Raw genomic sequence first — 22146 nt, 5'->3', positions numbered from 1 at the left:
TGTTAACTCTGCTTCCAAAAGGAATCTGAAATCTCAGTGGTAAAACCTTTGTGTCTATTGAAGTGCAGTTAGTTAAGGGATAAGTTGTGAACAGGGAGATGATAAGGATTCAGTACCTGCTGGCAGGAAAGCTGGTCCCGTATTCTGAATTTACTGAGGGAGTCAATTGAAATGGCAATTGATATGGAGAGAATTCTTGCTGGAATATCCTGGTGGCTTTTATTTTCATGCGCTTGGACATAAGCAGGACATGGCTAGTGTAAATGCACAGCCCTTGTGTCCTCAGAAGCACGGTTCATAGGCTGAACAGCAGAAGGACCCTGTAAACACCAGCACACACTTATATCTATATTGGGTCAGTGTTACCCTCCTCAGCAACTGAACTTCTGTGGTACAGTCTCATATAAAGATGTAGTGCCTTCAAAAAACTTCACTTTTACAGACTGAAGTCTCCACATGCAAAGTCACTAGCTCAGGGAAGAAATCAATACATGGTTTGTGTGTTATCGTTCTCAAAAGTGTACAGAGAAAAGATAGTTCAAAGGCTGGGATTGGTACCTCTGCATAGAAGATACACTGCAAAGATCCAGCTCAACTTGAATATGAGAACTAGTTGCTTTTGTTGTCATCATCCTCATCACTCAGGAAAGTGGCAGCTGGCACCAGGGTAGCGGAGGGGGCAGAAATGGGGCCCCCAAGAGCTGTGAGCTGCCCCTCTCCAGGCTGGGAGCATGTTGTCATTCAGATTATCTAGATGCCTGTGAGCACTGATAAGAAGTAACTGACTGGCATGTTAGGGTCCTGCTGGTGGATTATTTTTTATTGCCTTGTTTGTTTGGGAAGTAGGAGGGCCAAAAGGTTGCTTTCCCCCTGGGATCCTATGTTGCTGGCTGCTGCTTTAGGTATCAGGGCTGCTCTTATCTTATACCCCAGTTAGGTGGGGGTTGTTCCTTCAGATTCATGTGTTTGCCACTGCGTTGGACCTCAGGCTTTTTATTTCATGCTCTTATTTGGTTTGGCTTTGTTCATGAAACTAGGTTTGTAACCAAGCAGGAAGGAACAGATATGTGAAAAGCCTGTGAACAGGAGAGGAGCTAGTGAGGAAGCCTGAAACTGGGATGGTCCGTTAATCTGAGCTATCCGGGGACTTGAGTTAGTGGCAATATTAGTTAGAAGTGCAATGTGGCAGGCACAAGACCTGTTGCTAAAACAAGCATTGGCATGCAGATCTTGCTATACCCATGTTAACTTCAAGCTGCCTTTGGACTCAGAGTTACAATCATTTCATTTTTTTTAAAATAGCATGGGCAAATCTAAACCTGACAAGTGTGCATGTACATGAGCACGAGCATACGTGATCAGGGCAGGGGAGGCAACAGAATTTAGTCTGAAGCTTTCTACCGTAAACTCGGAGTCTCTGTTTCTCAGCAGCCCAAGTCTGTAGTGACTGAAGGCCTGGGGACGTTTGCAGGTGCAATAAGGACAAGGAGGCTGAAAGAAGCTACTGCATAGAATCATAGAATGTGTTGGGTTGGAAGGGACCTTTAAAGTCTAGTCCAACCCCCCTGCAGTAACCAGGGACATATATAAGCAGGGACGCGTATAAGTGAACATTTTTTTTTCCCACAGTAAAGAGGAATCACATCTAAAGACATATGCATCACCATTTATAGGCAATAATTCAATTTCTTTTTACCCGTAAATGCTAACACAAAATGTTATGGAAGGAAATAAAGTTAAGAGCAGTCTCCTAGGAAAGAACTTAGTTTTGTTTTTTAGGGAATATTTTCAGATCTGAATATTTAAAATAAATTGCTTAGATAAGTAGTACAGGACCCTGCACTTTCCATGAAAACATTTCCACACATCATCCCAAGAAACTAACATGCAGCATGTGGATCAAGGCTTTTGCATGGCTGTTTTTTGACTGTTTTCTAACAGGTCCTCCAAGGACTCCTTTAAAACAAAATAATAACACGCCCCATCAAGACAGCAATTCAGGTTTGCCCAGCAAAGGGTGACCTGAATGATGTCTCGTAGCACTTGCTGAAAACTGGTATGAATGATGTTATTCTTCACCAAAAAGTACACAAAGTATACCACGTGGTAAGGCATGAAACAGACCAAAAATGCCACAAAGTTTGCCACCACTATCTTCTCCGCTCTGGTGGTGTGTGTTTGGGGGTTGTCTGGTTTTCTGCGCTTTCTCAAACACCTGATGGTCTGAACAGTGCAGAAGGTCGTGGCTGCCATGCTGCCAAAGAAGACAGTCTCCAAGGCGCTGAGCAGGCCTACGTTTTCCCACGTGCTCTTGGAGAAGTTATGGAAGCAGGACGAGATGTTGCGGCCCTCTCCATGCAGTTGGAAAGTAGAGATTGTCCCAACTGAGGTGCCCAGGCAGATGACAATACAGACCATAGCAGCTTTCTTGGTGGATCGCAGGGTGAGAGCTGTGAAAGGGTGCCGGATAGCAACATACCGGTCTACACAGATGCAGAGGGAGATGAGGATGCTGCCGTACATGTTTACGAAGTAAAGACTCTCTAAAGTGGAGCAAAACACAGACCCCAAGTTCCAGTTGTCCTGAAGGTGGTAGGAAATGATTTTAAAAGGAAGAGTAAACAGCAGCAAAGTATCCAGGAAAATAAGGGCTATCATGTAGACTGTAGATTCTGACAGCTTTTTGACCTTAAAAAACAGGAATGACAGAGCCATCACATTGAACAGCAGTCCCAGGGTGAACGTGGGAGCGTACACGATGAGCTGGAACAGTTTCACGGTTTCGCTGATACTGTTCTTGGCATGGGTGTCGTTCATATCTCCAGGTATGCTGGAAGAGAAGAAAATCACCTTCCCCGCAAGGAAGGATGGAAATCACATTTAAGACCTGGTACAAAGGCCAGTGAGGTCTCTGTGTGTCCACAGACCTGGAGACATCTTTTCCTTTTGGGCTGCTGTGTGATGAATTGTAGGTCCCAGTAACATGGAGCTGCTCAGTGCCAAGGGATCTGGGGGCAAGGTTGTGCCTCAAGGACCAAAGCTTTCTGGGGGCCAAGCCTCACTTGCACTGTTACATGTTACCCCAAACGGTGCTGCACTATAATTTAGTCTAGGCAGAGTATAGATATGACCGCACCGTCTCCTTGGAGTGAAGCAATCTCTTTGCAGAGCCAGAACAGCAGCCCCTGATTTTAGGGTTACTTGGATTGTGGGGATGAAGGCAATTAGTTGGATCAGATTTCCTGAATCAAGCTATCGTAAGAGACCTTGGGGAGCCAAGAGCATGCGGGTCCCCCATATTTATTAATGTGAAGATCCCAAACAGTCGTTGCCATCCTGCATGCTCTCCCACCACCGCTGGGCAAAGAGGGGCTGCGATTACCTCTGGCCCTTCTGACAAGCTTGCTAGGAGGCAGGCAGGAAGTTTCAAACAGGCTATTTCGAGCAGAGGTTAAGTCGTTAGAAGAAGAATGAGATTTAAGAACCCAACGTTTTGCCTAAATGAGCCAGACTTACCACAGTGGTTAAATTTATATCTGCAGAGACAGGAGTTGCAGAAAACATGCAGCGGTTTCTCCTCCACAAAGAGGGGACTAAAAATGCCGAGGTAGGCACTCCCTGAGCAGGGGTCATGAAGTAATTCTCTTCTTTAGAGGAGGAAGGGTGCTGGTTTGATCCTGCCCTCAGACTCTCCTGATAAGGACCAGGAAGGCTCTCATTGGTTTCTGCAATGCTGGTCTCAGCTGGAATCACTGACAAATGCAAACGCACAGGAATACCAGGTCCTTTCTTCCAGCCAGTTCTGTCACAGCAAATGTAACCTGTAAATAAAGCCTTTCGGAGATCGTTATGTCAGCGCCCAGAAATTACTTTAATCTACTGTTCTGTCATTGTTACTACTTCAACCTAGTGCCTTTCCTACGTGAGTTACTGATCTTGATGCTGTTTCATTTCAGATTTGTCAACTGGTTTCAACTGTGCAGTAAAAGTTCCTGTTCTGCAGATCAAGTCACTCTCCCACTGTTTCAGAGGTAAGCTCTCCCGTGCTGTGATTGACAGAGATTACGATCATTTTGAGAGGGTTTAGGATCAGCAAAAAGGAAATTTATTTCTTACTTAAAACCTAGCGATTATTGTTAGGAAGCAAAAGCAGGTTGGCTGTTAGCTCCTTAAGGACACACTGGTGCCAGGCAAATGATTCTCTAAGTTTCCAGTTCACATTACGGAAGTGAGAAAACCAGCTTCAGAAACCCAGCCTGATGAGGAGAATGAGGTGGTGGCAGGGCTGTGGGTGCAGGAGAGCATACCTCTGGTGGCGTCAGGTGCAGGGATCCATCTGCAGCTTTTGTGCTGCTGTAGCAGGTACAGGTTTTATTCGGGTCCCCGCAGCAGGCAGTGCTGCTCACTGGGTAAAGCACCTAACAGCCTCCTTCCTTGCAGAGCACTGCTGCCTGTAAGGCATGGGGGGATATGGTTCAGTGGGGCAGCAACCCTGGCAGCTTTGCTGCCACCTGTGAGGGACTGAGGGAGGACTGAGGAGAAATAATGAAATTCCGTCGCTCAAATGAAAAAAGGACAGGAAAGCCTGAGTTTGTCAAGCGCTTGGGGATCTGAGTGGCTGGAGGGGAGAAGCACCCCTGATTAAGCTGCAGGTTTTTCACTGCCTGGGAGTTAAGCCCTCCCGCAGCCACGGGGCTGGAGAGTTTGTGGGGAGCTGAGTTGGGTCCCTGAACCTCCGGATTCATGGCAGATAAGGGGTTACACTCACAATCTAGGCAGAGCTACTATCCGGTACAAGAGGGTGGTCTAGGCTCGGCAGCCTAATATGTTCCTTTCCTGCTGAGTCCCGTTCATCAAGTGAAGTACTGTGAGTCTAAGGCTGGGAGGGAACCCATTACTGAGAGCCAACGGGGTGAAAAGTTAATTAAGGAATTACTGAAAAGTAAGAAATATTGACAAAGTTCTTTACTTCATTGCCTCTGTAGGAGATTTCATTAGTCCTTTTTTGTTTGGTTGGTTGGTTTTGTGTGATAGTGTGTCTAGGAAATTCTGGGTCTAGAGAAATAAAATTCCAGCTTCTTATCAAGAATTTTACCTGAGAAAAATCTAGTTATGATAAAAAGGCATCTTAGACTAGAATCTGTTGTGTAAATTTAAAAACAAAATAGAAAAAAACTTTTAAAGCATAAATGCAAGGGGTAGCTCTGCCCATTCTTAAAAAAAATAATATGTAGATATGCCATAAACAGAACAAGTCACGTAAAATATTATTAATTTCTGGATCTTGTAGCAAGAAGAAAGCTTTTAAGGCAAGGTTTCACTACAGTGAAATATTCTCTCTTGTCATCTTACCTTTGGGTGCTCTGTAGCTCTGGTGGTTGACTTCTGCTTCTCAGCTTGTAGAATTCTCAAGTCCTGTGTTTTCTTTTAAGGTGGTGGAGTGAGCTGCATGCAAAGTAACTGCTGGTCAGGATGTCAGAAAATATGAAGTGCTGCTGCTTTTTGTTCCATCACATATTTCTATTACAACATCCATCTCCCCACACTGTGGCTGCGTGCACGCACTATGTACATAGTATGTCACACAGAGATCATTTAAGGATGTAAATAGATGGCTTTGTGGGGCTAGTGTCTCTGTGAGTCACCAATTCAAAAGTCTCCAGTAACAAAGAAGGAAATTCTAGCCCTACAGATTTTTTTGATTTTTTTTTTCTACAAGTTGTGATTTTATTCATTGTATGTAACATCTGTGGGTAGAGTTAGATGTCAAAACGTGCTTTAAGCTAAATCGTGAGCTACCACTGTCATTGTTGCCCTTACTTTTCATGATACCGAAAAGGAAAAAGAGATCATTGATTTTCAGCGGTGATCTGATATGTTCACTTCAAGTTGGTATTTTAATAAAAGACAAGGGTTACTCTTAAATTTGTTTATACTCCTAGGGAGCAGGGAATGTACCCATGGAGAGTGTCAGGTGCTGATTTTGTTCGTGGGGTAAAGGAAAAGAAAGACTTTTTTGCCCATTGTATGCATGTTTGCAATCTTCCTACCAAAAGAGGAAAGAAAGGCCAGAGGAGTAGTTTTGCTTGGTCCTCTGCATAGCCCTTAAATATAAAAACTGAGAATTATATTGGGTGAATTCAAATGGTGTGTCTGTGAAAGAGATGGGGGATAGGAGACAAGAGAAGAAACAGTACTTGGGGTTTCCCCATGGTATTTTAGTTGAAATGACTCTACTTAAGGAGAAAAAAAAAAAGAAACACCACCAAGGGGGAAAAACATGATAGAAGGTCTGAGTGAACAATACCTCATCACATTCCTCAGCTAGGTTTCACTTCTGTGATACAGTGCTGGTCCTGTGACCATGACTGCATTTTGGATATTAACAAAAAACGCCACAAAACACAGGCAGGCACCACTACTATCATGAGACCCGTGGGGCCTGAGCTAGCCTAGGTGGTGGGAACCAAGGCTGATGTAAGCATGGGACGCAAGCCCAGTTGCCAGGCCGCTCTCTGCTCCTGTCCTGGTCCAGGGTTTGCACATGCCAGTTCTGATACTGCCACCAATGCTCAGAGTGCGTGTTCTCTCTTCCCCGTTCAAGGTTTTCCCCTCATACACTTGGAGCTTTCTCTTCTTTCTCATTTTCTCTTTGATACTCATATTCTCGTGACATCTAAACACTGCGCACCTCGCCAGAGGCTGCCCAGAAGCATGCCTCCCTGGGCGTGCTTGCTGCACAAAGCCCTGTGTGGCTACACGCCTGGAGAAAGACGCTTTGGAAAGAGGAGGATGAGGAAGCAACAATGCCGCAGTTCACGCGTCATAGTCTAGCCAACACCAGTAGTTGGTCTGCTTTTGTTTTCTAGCAAACACCCTTGTGAATTTTTAGGGAGGGATCTGACGAGAAATGGCCAGGAAGGCACGCAGTGGGTACAAGGTGCACTTGGGACACGGTTTGAAGGCCTGCTCTTCCTTCAAAATCAAAAGGGTGAGAAAGGATGCTGCTGAGGGCTGATGGTGAGGGGAAAATGAAGCCGAGTGAGCAGTGTACTACTGGCAAGGCTGGGATAGTCCGTGAAGGATTCTCAGCCTGTTGATTAATACCTCAACTTGTGATGCAGAGGTGAGAAAGCTGTGGGCAGCTGAGATACATTTCTTTTCTCACTGCAGGCCCTACGTGTGCTAATGGGACGTGACTCTTCACAAAGTCCTCAAGACCAAGTGTGTGGTCCCTTTTCTTGCAGACCAGGGAGAAGAGGGCCACACCCTGCAAACTCTGCTCTGTCCTTGGCGCCTCTGTGCGTGTCACCAATGCCACCAGTGTGTGAAGCACCTGCTGCTACTTGTGATTTCAGATGCTGAACGCATCATCTTGTTCCTTTTTTTTTGTGAAACAAAGGAGCTGTTTCCCATGCATTTTTTTTGCTAGTATTCAGAACTTTGCCATATCGCCGCTGCCACACAGACCTCCCATTCAGGCTGTGTATGCATCCCTGGGTGGCAACCAGTGAAGGTCTGCTGATTTCCTGTGCTTGCCCTTGGGGCCAACCTTCTCCTTGCAGTGCTGGGCTGTGCCAACCCTCCCAAGGTACTGCCAGTCCATTGCTGAGCCCTGACACCAGACCGCACTGCAGGCAGCAGTGCCATGGTCCTGGCTCTTCAGTATGGGGCTGGTGCTGCTGACATCCTTCCAGTTTAGGAGCTAAATCAGTAACCGTTGCACCATACATGATCATGCAGTGGAAACATGGTGCTTTTTTGTTGATCTAAATCAGAGTGTAACCAGTGAGAAAAAGATTTTCTCTGATTGAGAAGACAGAGCATCCAGTGCTGTGATCCCTTGCTTTCTTCCTTGATTTCCCCCAGATGCCCTTCAAGTCTTCTCCACTTTTCAGTTTTATTCACCTCCCCACTGCCCTCCCATGTCCCCAGGCCCCTGGATTTTCTCTTTTTTGAAGGGCTGGTCTATCTCTGTGCTGGGGAGGAGGGTCCGGAAGCTAGCCAAAAGGAAACAGCAGGAGGTTGGGCAGCACAGGCCACAACAGAGCAATGTGTGGAGCCTTGTGATGGTCCCAGAGAAGCTTTTACTGCTAGAGTGTGCTTGGTTGGGGTTGCCATGGGTGGCTGAGAGCATGTTTGAGCTCCTTGGTCTTGCTATGAGGCCTCGCTGGGTGGCACCCAGGAACACCAACCTCTCCCTGTGTCCCACCTGGGACATGCGCCAGGAAGCTGTTGGAGCTTGCTCCTGCCCACCATGGGCCACGTACTCACCTTGGGCTATTGCAGCATCCCACCAGGGCTGCCTGCAGCCTCCGGGTGAGCCAGAACTGGGATGAAATACCCAATCACCTAAATCCAGTCACTCTGCAGAGCCGTTTGTTATTGAATTGCACCATCTCGTGGCTGCAGGGGAAATGAGAAACACGACTTCAGCCTTGTGATGTCTCTGTCACTATCTGTGGTTTCTCACCAGGAGGAACAAACATCTGTAGTTCAGATAGCTTATCCCACAACTTGCCTCCACCAGTCGAGCACTAAACTCCTTGTCTTCACCAGCCTCTGTGTTTGCTCCACTGTCCACACTGTGGACAGCCTGGGAGTGATGAGAAAACAGAGATCCAAAAGCTCTGATGGTGATGCGCGGAGAGGGCCAAAGCACAGAAGCAGCTGAAACGGAACTTTTCTGTAGAGATAGTGACCATAAGTGCTGCCTGTAGGTTGCTGGTGAGACTGGGGCCAGAGCCAGGAAGCTGCTGTGCTGGGATAGGGCTCTGACCCCAGTGATGGCCTTCTCACTGGCATTTAGTGTCCTCTGAAAGGACCCTACAGCTTGACGGAGGCACCAGCAAACCTTGGGTGCACCAGGGCCAAGAGTGTCACAGTGGAAAAGGATCCTTTCAACTCTGGAGAAGCTAAATCTGCTGCTTGGGAGAGCAGGTGAGCTGGTTTCTCTCTTTAAGCCCTGACATGTTTAGTTTTGAAGTGGTCTGGTATTTGTTGAGAGACATGTTTTGGTTTCCACAGACAAATCAGCTGGGGATGCTCCTGTAGGACTCAGCAGGGTGGGTATTTTCTGTGTCAGTGCTCTGAGGACTGGTGAAATGTGAATAGACCCAAAGGAACTACCGCCCTGTCAGCCTCACCTCTGTGCCTGGGAAGATCATGGAACAGATCCTCCTAGAAGCTATGCTAAGGCACATGGAAGACAGGGAGGTGATTCGAGACAGCCAGCATGGCTTCACCAGGGGCAAGTCCTGCCTGACCAACCTACTGGCTTTCTACAATGGAGTGACTGCATCAGTGGACAAGGGGAGAACTACAGATGTTATCTATCTGGACTTCTGCGAGGCCTTTGACACGGTCCCCCACAACATCCTTCTCTCTAAGTTGGAGAGATACAGATTTGATGGGTGGATGGTTTGGTGGATAAGGAACTGGCTGGATGGTCAAATCCAGAGGGTGGTGGTCAATGCCTTAATGTACAGATGGAGAGGGGTGACAAGTGGTGTCCCTCAGGGATCCGTACTGGGACTGGTGCTGTTCAACATCTTCATCAATGACATAGACAGTGGGATGAAGTACACCCTCAGCAAGTTTGCCATGACACTAAGCTGAGTGGTGCGGTTGATGTGCCAGAGGGACAGGATGTCATCCAGGGGGACCAGGAAGAGCTAGAGAGGTGGACCCGAGCAAACCTTATGAAGTTCAACAAGGCCAAGTGCAAGATCCTACACTTGGGACGGGACAATCCTCATTATCAATATAGGCTGGCGGATGATGTGATAGAGAGCAGCCCTGTGGAAAAGGACTTGGGGGTACTGGTGGATGGAAAGCTGGACATGAGCCAACAATGTGTGCTTGCAGCCCAGAAGGCCAATCGCATCCTGGGCTGCATCAAAAGAACCATGGCCAGCAGATCCAGAGAGGTGATTTTGCCCCTGTACTCTGCTCTGGTGAGACCGCACCTGGAGTACTGTGTCCAGCTCTGGAGCCCTCAGCACAAGAAGGACATGGACCTGTTGGAGTGAGTCCAGAGGAGGGCCACGGAGATGATCAGAGGCTGGAGCACCTCTCCTACGAAGACAGACTGAGAGACCCGGGGTTGTTCAGCCTGGAGAAAAGAAGGCTCCAGGGAGACCTTACAGCAGCCTTCCAGTACCTAAAGGGGGCCTACAGGAAGGATGGGGAGGGGCTGTTTGCAAGGGCATGTAGCAATAGGACGAGGGGCAATGGTTTAAACTAGAGCAGGGCAGGTTTAGATTAGACATTAGGAAGAAGTGTTTTACACTGAGAGTGGTGAGGCACTGGGACAGGTTGCCCAGAGAGGTGGTGGAGGCCCCATCCCTGGAGACATTCAAGGCCAGGCTTGATGAGGCTCTGAGCAACCTGATGTAGTTGAAGATGTCCCTGCTTACTGCAGGGGGGTTGGACTAGATGGCCTTTGGAGGTCCCTTCCAACCCAACACATTCTATGATTCTATGAAAATAAACTCTTTTTTCCCAAGTATTCTACTATGTTCTGACCTAAGGCCCAGGCAATTCAGGCATTCGTTCCCCTACATCCTTGTTCTGCTATCTCAAGCTGCAGCACCAACGGTAACAACTTGGTGGAGATCTGTCTCTTGCGTTGCAGCTTTTGCACTTTTAGTTATTCTCCGACTCCGCAGAGCAGACATTCAAGCAGGGCTTGCACACCCCGGCTGAGGGCTCTACATACCACATCACAGCGTGTGTCTCTTTCTAGCCTAATGACTGAGTCATTTTGACACTTCTAAGGTATTTTTCTATTTTATTTTTTTTTCCCTACTCAAACCATTAGCTACACTGGTCTTCAACTCATAATTACCTTTGAAAGACTTGAGACAGCATTTTCGTAAATCAACTCTTTCTCAACAGGTCATACAAATCTCCAAACCATAAGACTCTGCCCTCCCCCAGCATGATGAGGTAGGCACTTCAACTGCAATTTTGCAAGGTGAGAAAAAAAAAAAAAAAATCAGTTACTGAAGATGATCAAGGAGATCTCATTCTATTTTTCACAGTGCTGAAGTGCACGTACAACTCCAGCAAAGTAACTGCATAACAGGACCTCCTTTTGCCAAGGCACTTGTACATATTTTGAGCCAACTGGGCTGCTCGTATGGCCGAGGAACTGCGTCCTTCTGGGATTCACCCTGTGGTGACCGGGAGAATCTCGGTCAAACCCCACACGGCTCACGGCTCCATTTCTTCCTAATGGGAAAGGTCAGTTTTCCTTGCCTTGTTTCTGGGGCCTGTGTAATGGCACAGCATATGTCTATGAGAAATCGTTAGGCATATTTACAGCAGCCTTCATAGCAGGGAGGGAATTTTGTTGAATGTCATTACGAGAAAATAATGAACTGAAGAAGAACATAAGAGTCATTTTAGGCGAGAGAAAAAGTGCATCTAATATGGCATCCTGTCTTTGACTGAAGCCGGCAGTGGATGTATAGGGCAAGAGTGTAAGAGACTGAATTCCTATTGCTGACAGTGCTTCCAGAAATAAGAAGTTTAGAAAATAAGGAAAGATTGGTCATAAAGACTCCCTTATTTAGGTTCCAGACTTTCCTCTTCCCTTATTCCACAGTGTTTTTCTACTGAGGCCTTACAGATATATGCCATGTACTGAACACGATATGCCTGTGCATCTTTATGCTGAAATTACCAAAATGTTTTATCCATGTATCATCTGTCGTATTTTAGGGAACCAGTTGCATATCAATGACCTGTATTACCTGAAAATTGCTGCTTTGGGAACATTTCTTAAAAAAAAAAAAACAAACAAATTGCATGATACTACAACTTAAAATTTTCCATTGTTTAGTAGAGGTAGTTTGTTTGTTAGAATTGCTTAACAGAAAAAACAGGTAGGTTGTCAGCTGAACCGTGGTTTCTGGTCTTTCTAATGTGGCAGAAATTGAAAGACAGCAGACCTCCAAATTTAGATAATTAGCATGAAGAGATGAATTAGTTAGAAATGCAGTGACAGCAGTCAGAGTTTGGCAATGCTACTTTTTCCTGAATTTATATTAATAACATATTCCTCAAAGGAAATAGTTTTACAAAATGATATATTTTCAAAGGACTTGGGGGGGGAGGGGGGGAGAAAACTTTTTTAAAATTAATTTTTTTTAAAATTTGGTTTGCTTTCTCTGTGTTCTATTCTATTTCTTCATTATGTAAACTGTGTGTACCATTATTGTGCCAATCATCAACTCATGGCCTACTATAACATTAACAGGCCAGCAGCAATGCATATGTTTATTATATCATGACGTAAGATTTAACTTTGCTATCATTAGAGGTACAGTGCACGGAGGATTTGGCTGTTGATGAAAATTCCTCTCTTGTTGTATGCATAGTTGGACATGTTTAGTGCTTCACTAGCGTTACAACCTGGTCATCAAATATTAGCTCTGCTGAGCGTTGTGCTGCTGAGGTGTGGTGTTTGCTGTGCCTAACCACACAGCTTTTAGGGTCATTTGGATGTCTTCACCGGACATTGCAATGCAAGCTTGCCTGCTTGACACTCTCAAGGTTGGGGTTTTCCGTCCTCTCCTAAATGTATCTGCTCTGGTGTCGTCCTGGTGGCGTAGGTAGGATCTGTTACCTTTTCCATTTCACATGTGGGCAATCAAAGCGGAGATAAGCAAAAGGACTTTCCAAAGGTGACACAAGTCACCTGCAGTGGAGTGTGGTTTCCCAAATCCAGAAACCTCCCTTCCAATGCCAACACTATTTTTAGCCTGTGCTTTCCTGGGGCCCAGCTCCCCTGTCTGCACCCCAGGAGAGACAGCATGGCATGAATCATGTCTGGATGCTCACACTCCTCCCAGAATTCCTGCATTTTTCATAAATATTTTTTATGTTTGCCCTTTTATATTCAGAAATAACAATTCTTGGTTGGTAAGTGCTGATACTGTTGAAACTATGTAGTAACATGCAAAAGAAGTAATCAAGAATATGACAATGTGTATTTCATGGCATTTTCTGTATATATGTGATTGCTAAATTAATTTTAATCTTTCAGTCTTTCTATTTAATTTCAGTAACGTTTTAGTTAGGGTGAGGCTGTATGTATGTGATAAAAGCATAGTGTCTCTGCAATTATACTCTGTGCAGATTTCAGCAAGGATTGAGAGAAGAGTATCTTTCCCTCCCTCCTTTTTTCTGTAGGTGAACTCAGGAAGTGGTGGCTTTCAAGCAGATCTTGCACTGTTGTGTGTGTGTTGATGGTATGATGTTTATTCAACTTATCATTTAGTCACCTAAATTATGTAAATTTGCTGAGCACTCATAATTCATCATTTCTTTTTCCATTATTAGTCCTTTGAAGATGATACCAGCTTACAGAAAGAATCTGTACTTCTAAATATTTGGTTTCTTTGGCCAAGTGCCTCTTGTGCATTTAGCAGAAGGATTTCTTCTTTTCGTGTCTTGCCTTGCCTTGCCAGCACAATTTTTCTCATAACAGGCACAGGTGCTGAAACACCAGTTTGGTTACGCTAAAGCCTATTGTAGTGCTGCTGATGGTTTTTGAACTACTGTTATGCAGTGGTGTTAAGCATTTGCTTTCTCCTATATGAATCATGCGTGCGGCATCACACGTCTCTGAATCACAGAAAATAGTCTGCACATTTTTGTTTCCTTTTCACACATTTGTAGTTTTCTTACCTTTGATACAGTATTTTTTTTAGTTATTTTTTTTTTTGAGGCTCTGATTTTTATAGCTTTGGTTGCTAACAGCAAGAAGTTTATGCAGAAGGAAGCCCATTCTCTTATTCCTTTCAAGTTCAGATGAAAGGCAGAGGAAAAGGAAGACTTCTGAGAGCTTTGTGTCCCTTATCATTGCTACCGTTTGGCATTACTTATCTTTGCAAGAGCTACCTTCTGAGCTGCTCTCTCTTCTCGGAAGAGCTACTGTGCAATAACCACATTTGGGCACAGAAAGGGATTTCTGAATTTCCAGCCCTATTTTTAACACCCAATGCCTTTAAAAGCAGATGACTAATGGAATAGACTATTTCAGTTGGAAGGTACTACAGCGATTATCGAGTCCAACTGCCTGACCAATTCAGGGCTGACCAAGCTGAAGCATGTTGTTAAGGGCATTGTCCAAACGCCTCTTAAACACTGAGGGGCTTGGGGCATCAACCACTTCTCTAGGAAGCCTGTTCCTGTTTGACCGCCCTCTCAGTAAAGAAATGCTACCGAATGTCCAGTCTAAGCCTCCCCTGGCGCAGCTTTGAACCGTTCCCACATGTCCTCTCGCTGGATACCAGGGAGAAGAGCTCAGCACCTGCCTCTCCATTTCCCCTCTTCAGGAAGCTGCAGAGAGCAATGAGGTTGCCCCTTAGCCTCCTTTTCTCCAAAATAGACAAACCAAAAGCTCTTAGCTCCTCCTCATAGGACATTCCTCCCGACTCTTTCACCAGCTTTGTTTCCCTCCTCTGGACACATCCAAGGATCTTCACATCCTTCTTAAATTGTGGGGGCCAGATGGCACACAGTATTCAAGGTGAGGCTGCACCAATGCTGGGATAATCACCTCTATTGACCAGCTGGTTATACTGTGTTCGACGCACTCCAGAATGCGGTTTGCCCTCTTGGCTGCCAATGACCTCACGGGCATCTTCCCATTGCCTGGCATCGAGGCTGATGGAAGGAGAGCTCTTCATGGGATGGGGTGGAGAGGGGCTCTGCTGCGGGACAGGAGCCAGGGACCCTGGTGCATGCATCGGCTGGGACTTTGCACGGCAGGTTGAGCTGTGGTCACTGGCTTGTTTCCGTCCTGCAGGCTGGCAGCCATGCTCGTTGTAAACCAAAGCAGCAGACCAAAGTGCCTGAAGAAGCTGGTCAACCAGCAGCCCTATAGCTCGACAGGGTGAATTAACCCCCTCAGTGTTGGTTTACCTGTAAAATGAGGAATGTACGAGGTTTAATGTTTGTGGGGCAATATGTACAGTTTAGTTTTGCCACCACGTTGCCCTTAAAAAAGGTTTGTTGAACCGCATTCAGGACATAACTGATGGACTTGTTCAGAAAAGCAATCAGCAAGTGGCACGTTTAACCCTCTGAGCCCCTCATGCTGCAGAGGCTGGGGAGAGAAAAGTTCAAGCATTGTCTCAAGAAATAACCTGTAAATAACCTCATTTAAGGAAAGCAGGTCTTCCTAATATCCATTGTTTTGCATCTTTTTATTGTTCCATTGAATCGTACTAAATTCTTGGCTCTGAGACAAGAAGAAATGTGGTTTAATAGAATGTGGGTTGGCTTTTTCGTTGTTTTGTTGTTTTTGTTTGGTTTTTGATTTTTTTTTTTTACACTGTGGAAGTTGTGGGTTTTGATCATGTTTGCAAGTAAAGACTTTTCATATTATTGCTTATGCTCATATTTCCATTATGCTTTCCTGTGCCCCTAATTGTTCAGTAAGGCCAAATTTAGGGTCAGTTTTTACTATTTGTTCTCTCCAAGAGAGAACCCTTAGAGGTGCAGGAGGCTGACGCAGACAGGAGTGATGAAGCCTCTGCTTGCTGTCTGTCTGCACATACTTGTGGGGAGAGACAGGACACAATGGGAGGGGGAGGAAAGATGGAGGAAAGGGGTTTGATGGCCTTTCCACCTTTTCGCATGGATTCGGCTGAAATTGTGAGGGGGGTTTTTGTCCTTATGTGCTTTCTTTACATTTTTGCGTCTGTCCTTGCTGCAGGTGTGTGCAGGATGTTCCTGCCCTGCGGAACTAGGGTAGGGAGAGGTTCATGCCACCCATAATTCTAAGCTAGACTTTGTATCTATATGTAACTATATGCTATAGTGTTTATGCAGAGTTAGGTATGTGTGTGTGTGTGTGTGTATATATATATATATATATATATATATATAAAAAGGGCCCCACATGGCACCACAGCCTGGGTTTCAACCAAAGGAAGGGAGAGGCCCTGCTCCTGCCTTCCCCTTCATGCCATCTCTCTCCTCCTCCTCCTTCCACTGGCCATCTCTTGGTTTCTTCAGAGGGCTGATGTGCAGGGGCTGAGGCTGCACCATCTTGTGCCGCCTCTTTTTTTTTTTCTTTCTTTTCCCCCCTACGCCTTCAGTGAAAGGTATAAAGGGCTTTTTTTTTAGTGGACAGCATTTGCTATGAGTTTAAAAATGTCTGTCTCTTCCTGCCTAAAAATGGAGCTTATTTAACTGCTAATTTTGTACCATGATATGTGTATACTTCAGACTTCTTACATTTATTAATTCTTAGTGAAATCAAATTCATATGAGTAAATATAACACTGATTAAGTTGTTACAAGCGTTTATCAGGCCACATCCTTTTCCTGTTGTTTTCCTGGTAAGCAGTTCTAAAGTCAAGTATTTAAACATTTTAGCATAAAATTTCTCTGGTCTTGAACATTTCTTTCTAAATAACCACAACCACTGAAGAAAAAATAACTAGGGCTATAGCTTTGATGCTGATCTAGCAGTCAGGCTTGTGATCTGAATTAAGGGGGGAGGGGGAGAGGGGGAGAAAGTGTTAGAATACCTTTTTCTTTAACTATAGGCTTTTTTTTTTTTTTTTTTAATATTCCTACCATAGTTCAGTCATTTCAGAGTTGACACTTGGTTCATGTTTTGTAGTGTTGACACCTGTTTTTTCTGAGGAAATTATTCCTGGATACAGAATACTCTTTCTTCCGTTCCTTCTGTATCTCATAAATTTGTGAAAAGTTAGATCAAATTTGAGATCAAGGTGCGTCCAAGCTTTTAAAATTGCAGTTTAATAGCATATACGCAGTCCACCATATTTCAGCCAAATATCTTCCTGGAACTTTAACTAGTGGTTTAAAATTTGTGCCTCTTGTGTAGGAAAAATGAGTAACCACCCTAAATTAACTATTTGTTGTGCTTGCTTGCTTCTTCTTTTAACCTTATCTGGTTTATCAAACTAAGCAATATTGACCGTTTCTGTGTAGGGGAATTCTTTCTTATGATTCTGGATTGAGGAGAAGATACATGTTTGGAGGAAAACCCATACACACAAATTTAATTGTAATTCCCCCACAAACAAATGGATGCACTATATAATTTTGGCTTACCACTCTTCTGCTCAATAGCATTTTCCACACCAGTGTCCAAATGACCCCTGGTAGAGGGAGCTGCTACTCAGCAGGACAGAGATTTACGGCCCGGTCCTAACAACGTGTAAGCAACAGGCTAGGAAAAAAAAAGAGGTCCGTGATGCTGTAAAACCATTTGTATTTGTTAACTTGGTGCTAGTTAAACCACAACGCTTCTTTTCGTACATACTGGAATCACAGCGCGAATGTGAGTGCTGGGTTTTGTTTTGCATTCAGCTGAGTTTTCACAGCCAGGTCGTGCATTGCTGTGGCGTGCAGGCATGGAGGAACCACAACTTGCCTTTAGCCCCACCTCCAGCTTGCAGGGGGTCCAAGGCCCAGTTGCTACCCAACAGAAGGGCAGGAAAAGCAGGCCAGGCCCCCAGCACTGGCTCTGTGGGAGCCTAAATATTGCCACCTTGCACCTTCCTCCTCATGGGCCATGCTCAGAGATGGGCAATCTCCTCTTCAGAAATCTCGCTGCCTCTGGTAAAGGGCTGTGTTTTAAGATGTTTCCATTACTTAAAGGTGTTTCATATCACTTCAGATAGGTCTGTCTCCTATACCAAGATACAGAAGACACCCAGGCTGCGTCGTGCTGCTGAAGGCAAACCTGAGCGAGTGATTGAGAATGGCCTGGGTGCTGTGCAGTGAACCTCCCAGCAAGAAGGAAACCCAGGCAGGGTTTTCATGTTCATGTTGTTTTCATGTTGCACACCAGTCATTTCATTTCCCCCAGTTCTTCACTTTTTACTTAGCACCATGTTCTTCACCCCCAGGTATACACAACATTTTCAGGTTTCCCAGCTCACAGAAATGAGAAGAAAGGTGACTCAATCTCACACCTTTCAATGTACAAGAAAAAGCGGCCTTTTCTCACTGCTGAGGGGAATCCCAGGCAGATTCTCTGAAGAGTCCCAGCTGTGGCTTTCTAGCAAATGTCAAGACTGGGGAAAGAGCACCGTAGACAGGTGAATCCCTGAATGGACAACACAAGGTGGAAGAAGGCAGAGGATGCCTGAGGAGCAGGAGGAGGGGGATGGCTGCTTGGGGTGACCACCATGGGTGCTGGAAGGGATGGCTCTCCTTTTCCCTGGCCCGGGGAATCTTGGTAAGTTTCCCAGTGGGAAAGTATGGTAAGGAACCAAACAATCAATTTAAGCAACCAAACCACAGTCCAGTTTTGAGAACTGAAATGTAACATTAATGAGCCAAATTTTAGGTGCAAGTCTTGGGAATGGAAGAGGGTTTGCATTTCAGCCGAGGCCATGCTCAGGGACAGAAACATGTTAAAATTTGCAGTAATTGGTATTACCTTAGGACCTGGAGGAGGATTGTGATGTATTTGGTATGCTAGATGGTACAGCCACTTAAAAAATGAAAGAAATTTTGGTTGAAGAGCATAGCTAGCTCAGAATTTGTCTCAGCCCAAGCTCTGCACTTGCTGAGAGGCTGAAAGTGCTCCTGAGATCACTCTGCTAGTGTGGGTTGGATCCCTCTGCCAGTGTGCGTTGGTAGCTTGGCTGCCTATGGTGATGGGGAACAGACAGAGGTTTATTGATATTGTTTTATAATACACGTATTTTTTGACTTACTGACCTTTGCAAAAGGAATTGGTTTGAAGCTGTTTGCCAGGTCTTGTCAATGCAGCAGGTGTGTGTTACACGCTCTGTCATTTAGGGACTGGCTTCCAACATGGCCCAACTTCAGTGCTGCTCTCCAGGCTGTGCTTGTGTTAAAGAAGTATGCAAGTATATCACAGAAAAAGAGCGGAGCTGAAGTCTTTAATCACTTGAAAAAAAATCAGTACCTTATGATTCATGACAGCCTGCTGTTAAAGAGGTTTCTGGCCACAGAGGTGAGTCATGGACAACATCACATACATGCGATGCACGAGCAGACATGTTTAAAAGGACCACGGCTCAGCAGTGAGTGTCACTGTTGTGGTCCTGAGCACGCCAACCTGCAACATCTTCCTCCTCTTCAAACCTCTTTTTCAAATGGGGCTTCGCCAGGTGCTGCCCTACTGCTCCTGACAGCCTGCCAGAAAGGGAACAATCTGCCCATTTAATGAAGATGCCTGAAATTTGTCTGTGACTTCATGCCCAGATAGGTTAAAAAGCCGAGTGACACCTTTGATCTTGGTAGGTGATGTCTGTGCAACTTTGAGCTAGTCTTTTGGTTCCTGAGTTCTAGTTACAGTAAGAAAAACCAAAAAGCCCAATCCTGTAGACACCCAGTCTTAAAAAAAAAAAATAATTAAAAAAATCAACTATTGTTAAAAGACTTTAGAAATTACAATAGTCTGAAATTATTTTGAAGTTCAGGTGCCTCCTGCTAATGTTTCTCTGATCTTTAGGCATTTACAGATCTCACTGAAGCTTGTAGGTGTGCTCTCCACCTTCCAGTCAAACGAATTGAGGGAACAGCTGACTGTTTCTTTTTCAGTAATGACTGAAAAAAAGCGGACCTGAAGACCAGACTTATGATGGTGAGTCCCTGGCACTGATGTTAACTCTGGGATTGATGGAGATCGGCGATGGTATCAGCCACACTGAGCTCTAGTTCATTTTAAAAAACATTTGGTGTTAGCATTGAAAAAGGTTTCCATCAGTGGGTGGACTGGGTGCAAACAGGATGAAAGATTTATCTGATCACAGCTCTTGATTTGTAGAGGGGCCCAATTGTAGAAAGAATGTAGAAGAAAGCCAAGACACAGCATCTTAAAAGCAGGAGACAAAACACCTGAACCCTGGCTACATGACCAAGGGTGTTTCAAGGGCAGAAAGCTGGAGGGAAGATGTAGCTAAAGGCTGAAACTAAGAATATGTTTCCTTGCCATTTCCGACCTACTGCACGCTGGGAGACAGAGAAAGATTTATGTTCTCTGTTAAAAAAATTGTATGTTAAATCCTGTCAGCTTCTCACAGGGGACAATTCTCACTGGTTGGTTTGCTGGAGTCAGGCCAAAGGTGGTGATAGTATATTCTGACCTAAAGATCAACTTAAACACCTGTTCTACATAATAGACCTGGTACTTGGTGCGGTTAGGAGATACTGGAATGTTTTTATTTGATGGTAGGACTTTTTTTGCTACTCTTTTTCTCCTGTCTGCAGTATTGAACCAACACACGGGCAATTCCCACTGAGTTAGACTGAAATCTGCAAGTGATGACACTTTAAGGCTGTGCTCTAAATGAATAATGGTGTAAGAGAGAGCAGGCGTTTGCTTTCCAGCATAAGCGTGGAAAGGGAGCATGTGCTGCTTCTCACACGCTGTCAGCATCCTTGCTGGCAAGGCCCTGGCTGTAGCATCGGCTTTGATCCCTTCTTATGTTTGTGTGTTGCCAGAAAACAGCACTGAAATAGACTTTTACGAAGTTCAGCCAGCACTGAATTTGTTTGACAGGGATATATAAATAAGAAATGATCCAGCTGAATTTCCCCAAGCTGAATTTCCAGCACTGGAAGTCAAAACAGGAGAAAGAACAGCAGGTTCTGCTATGTCAATCAGGCAAGTGTGGTTTAGATTCATTTAGAGAAGTTTGTGACTCAAAATGAATCATGCTGTCTACTTTCAAGAAAAAGATTTAATTCTCAGGATATCTTTGTGTTTCTGCTACAAAAGCCTAAAGAGAAATAGCTTTTGAAGGTGATACTTTCTGTAATAATTTTACTGTCTTTATTGAGCTTAGTGCTTGGTGTTAGTTAAAAAAAAAAATAAAAAATCACACTTCCCGCAGTTTGGATTTTGGTATTTTAATCAGTCAAGTGATCTCCTGTAGTTTCAAGGCAATGGTGTCACAGGGCCCTGCTTTGCAGTATAATCCCAGTAAGTCAGAAGGAGTGACCTGGAGATACGTAGAGTTCTCTGATTTTGCTGGAACTGTAACGTGCTGGGCATGCTTAAGAAGATACAGTGCAGTGGAAAAAGAGGGACAGAGATTTGCAAGAATTCAATGCAGTTATTTTGATGACTTTACACTGTTTCAGCATTTTTTTCAACTGCTCTAGGAACTAGGAGTGAATCTTACTTTTACTGGATTGGAATTACTTGCCTTTGGAAAAGGCTTGGTATAAGAGCAGAGAAAAGGCAATGTTCTGTAAAACGTTCAAAGCTGAGGTATTAGGATTTTTTAAAAGAAATGGCATATTCCACATGCATTGATATGATTGTAGGAAATACTGAGGAAAATTCCCCAGCCAACATAAACTTGAAGAAAGGGGAGACGAATCGTAGTTATGTATATTCAGTAAATAAATGGATCAAAGGTTTCAGAAAAACACCGGAATCTTCATTATTTCCCGTAACACCAGGCAATCAGTAGATTTAATACAGATACTTATGACTGTTTGAACTCTTATTAACCTACAAGGGCAGTCATGTGTGGTCTCCTTTCCAGGGCTCAGATAGCTTCTGGCGTAATTATTGGCTGCATCTTTTTCAGTAGTGAGTTGATTGGGGTGGCAGAGATGCTTAATAAGCAGCTCTATGGTTTCATCTGCAGGATACAGATACGCAAGTATCTAACAGATGCGGAGTACACAGATAGGTGATCTGAGCGCCCAGATATCCTAGCAGCCTGCTGTCCTTGGGGAGGATGGACTGGTTCTTGTTGAGGGCAATCCAGATGTTAAAAATTTGAACTGCTTGCTGGAGATGCCAGAAGCTCTTCACTGACTGTTGAGGGAGCCTCATTAGTTTCTGTACTTGGCGCTGCAGTTGGGTGCTTCGCTTGAGGTAGGAGCAGTTGTTTTGCAAGAGGCAGTATTAGCTTTAACTGGAATGTCTCGTGTATTTACTTAAAGCTGCGTTTTGGCTTTTGGTGTGTGATCCTGATGTGGTGATCGTATGCATGAATGCTGCTGTTTGCGGTTTCCAGAACTGTAGTAACACTTTACCCATGCACTGAACTAGGTAAATGCAGTCTTGGTCAGAATGAAGATTAGTTGTGGAACAACTACTCTCACTTACTTACAAGTATAGTTTGCCAGGTCTCGGGAAATATGAAAAAGGAA

General features: G+C 44.7%; 1 protein-coding gene across 1 annotated transcript; it reads right to left on the bottom strand.

Moving 5' to 3' along the window:
• Positions 1–1734: 1734 nt before the first annotated feature.
• On the bottom strand, positions 1735–4406 carry LOC128911344 (G-protein coupled receptor 55-like). The gene is made up of 3 exons (XM_054206070.1): positions 4308–4406; positions 3517–3834; positions 1735–2830 (listed from the first exon to the last, which is right to left on the bottom strand). Exon 3 carries the CDS (start codon positions 2815–2817, stop codon positions 1900–1902), a length of 918 nt encoding a protein of 305 aa, XP_054062045.1. The 5' UTR covers positions 2818–2830; positions 3517–3834; positions 4308–4406; the 3' UTR covers positions 1735–1899.
• Between the last annotated feature and the right edge of the window lie 17740 nt (positions 4407–22146).

The sequence above is a fragment of the Rissa tridactyla genome, chromosome 6 (genome assembly GCF_028500815.1).
Source record: "Rissa tridactyla isolate bRisTri1 chromosome 6, bRisTri1.patW.cur.20221130, whole genome shotgun sequence".
In the NCBI taxonomy this organism is placed as follows: Eukaryota; Metazoa; Chordata; class Aves; order Charadriiformes; family Laridae; genus Rissa; species Rissa tridactyla.
Note: the sequence above shows the minus strand (reverse complement) of the source record. Positions and strands in the feature narration are given on the sequence as shown.

Bases quoted from the DNA above. Each gene is read 5' to 3' on its own strand.
- LOC128911344 (XM_054206070.1), bottom strand. From the start codon at position 2,817: ATGAACGACACCCATGCCAAGAACAGTATCAGCGAAACCGTGAAACTG.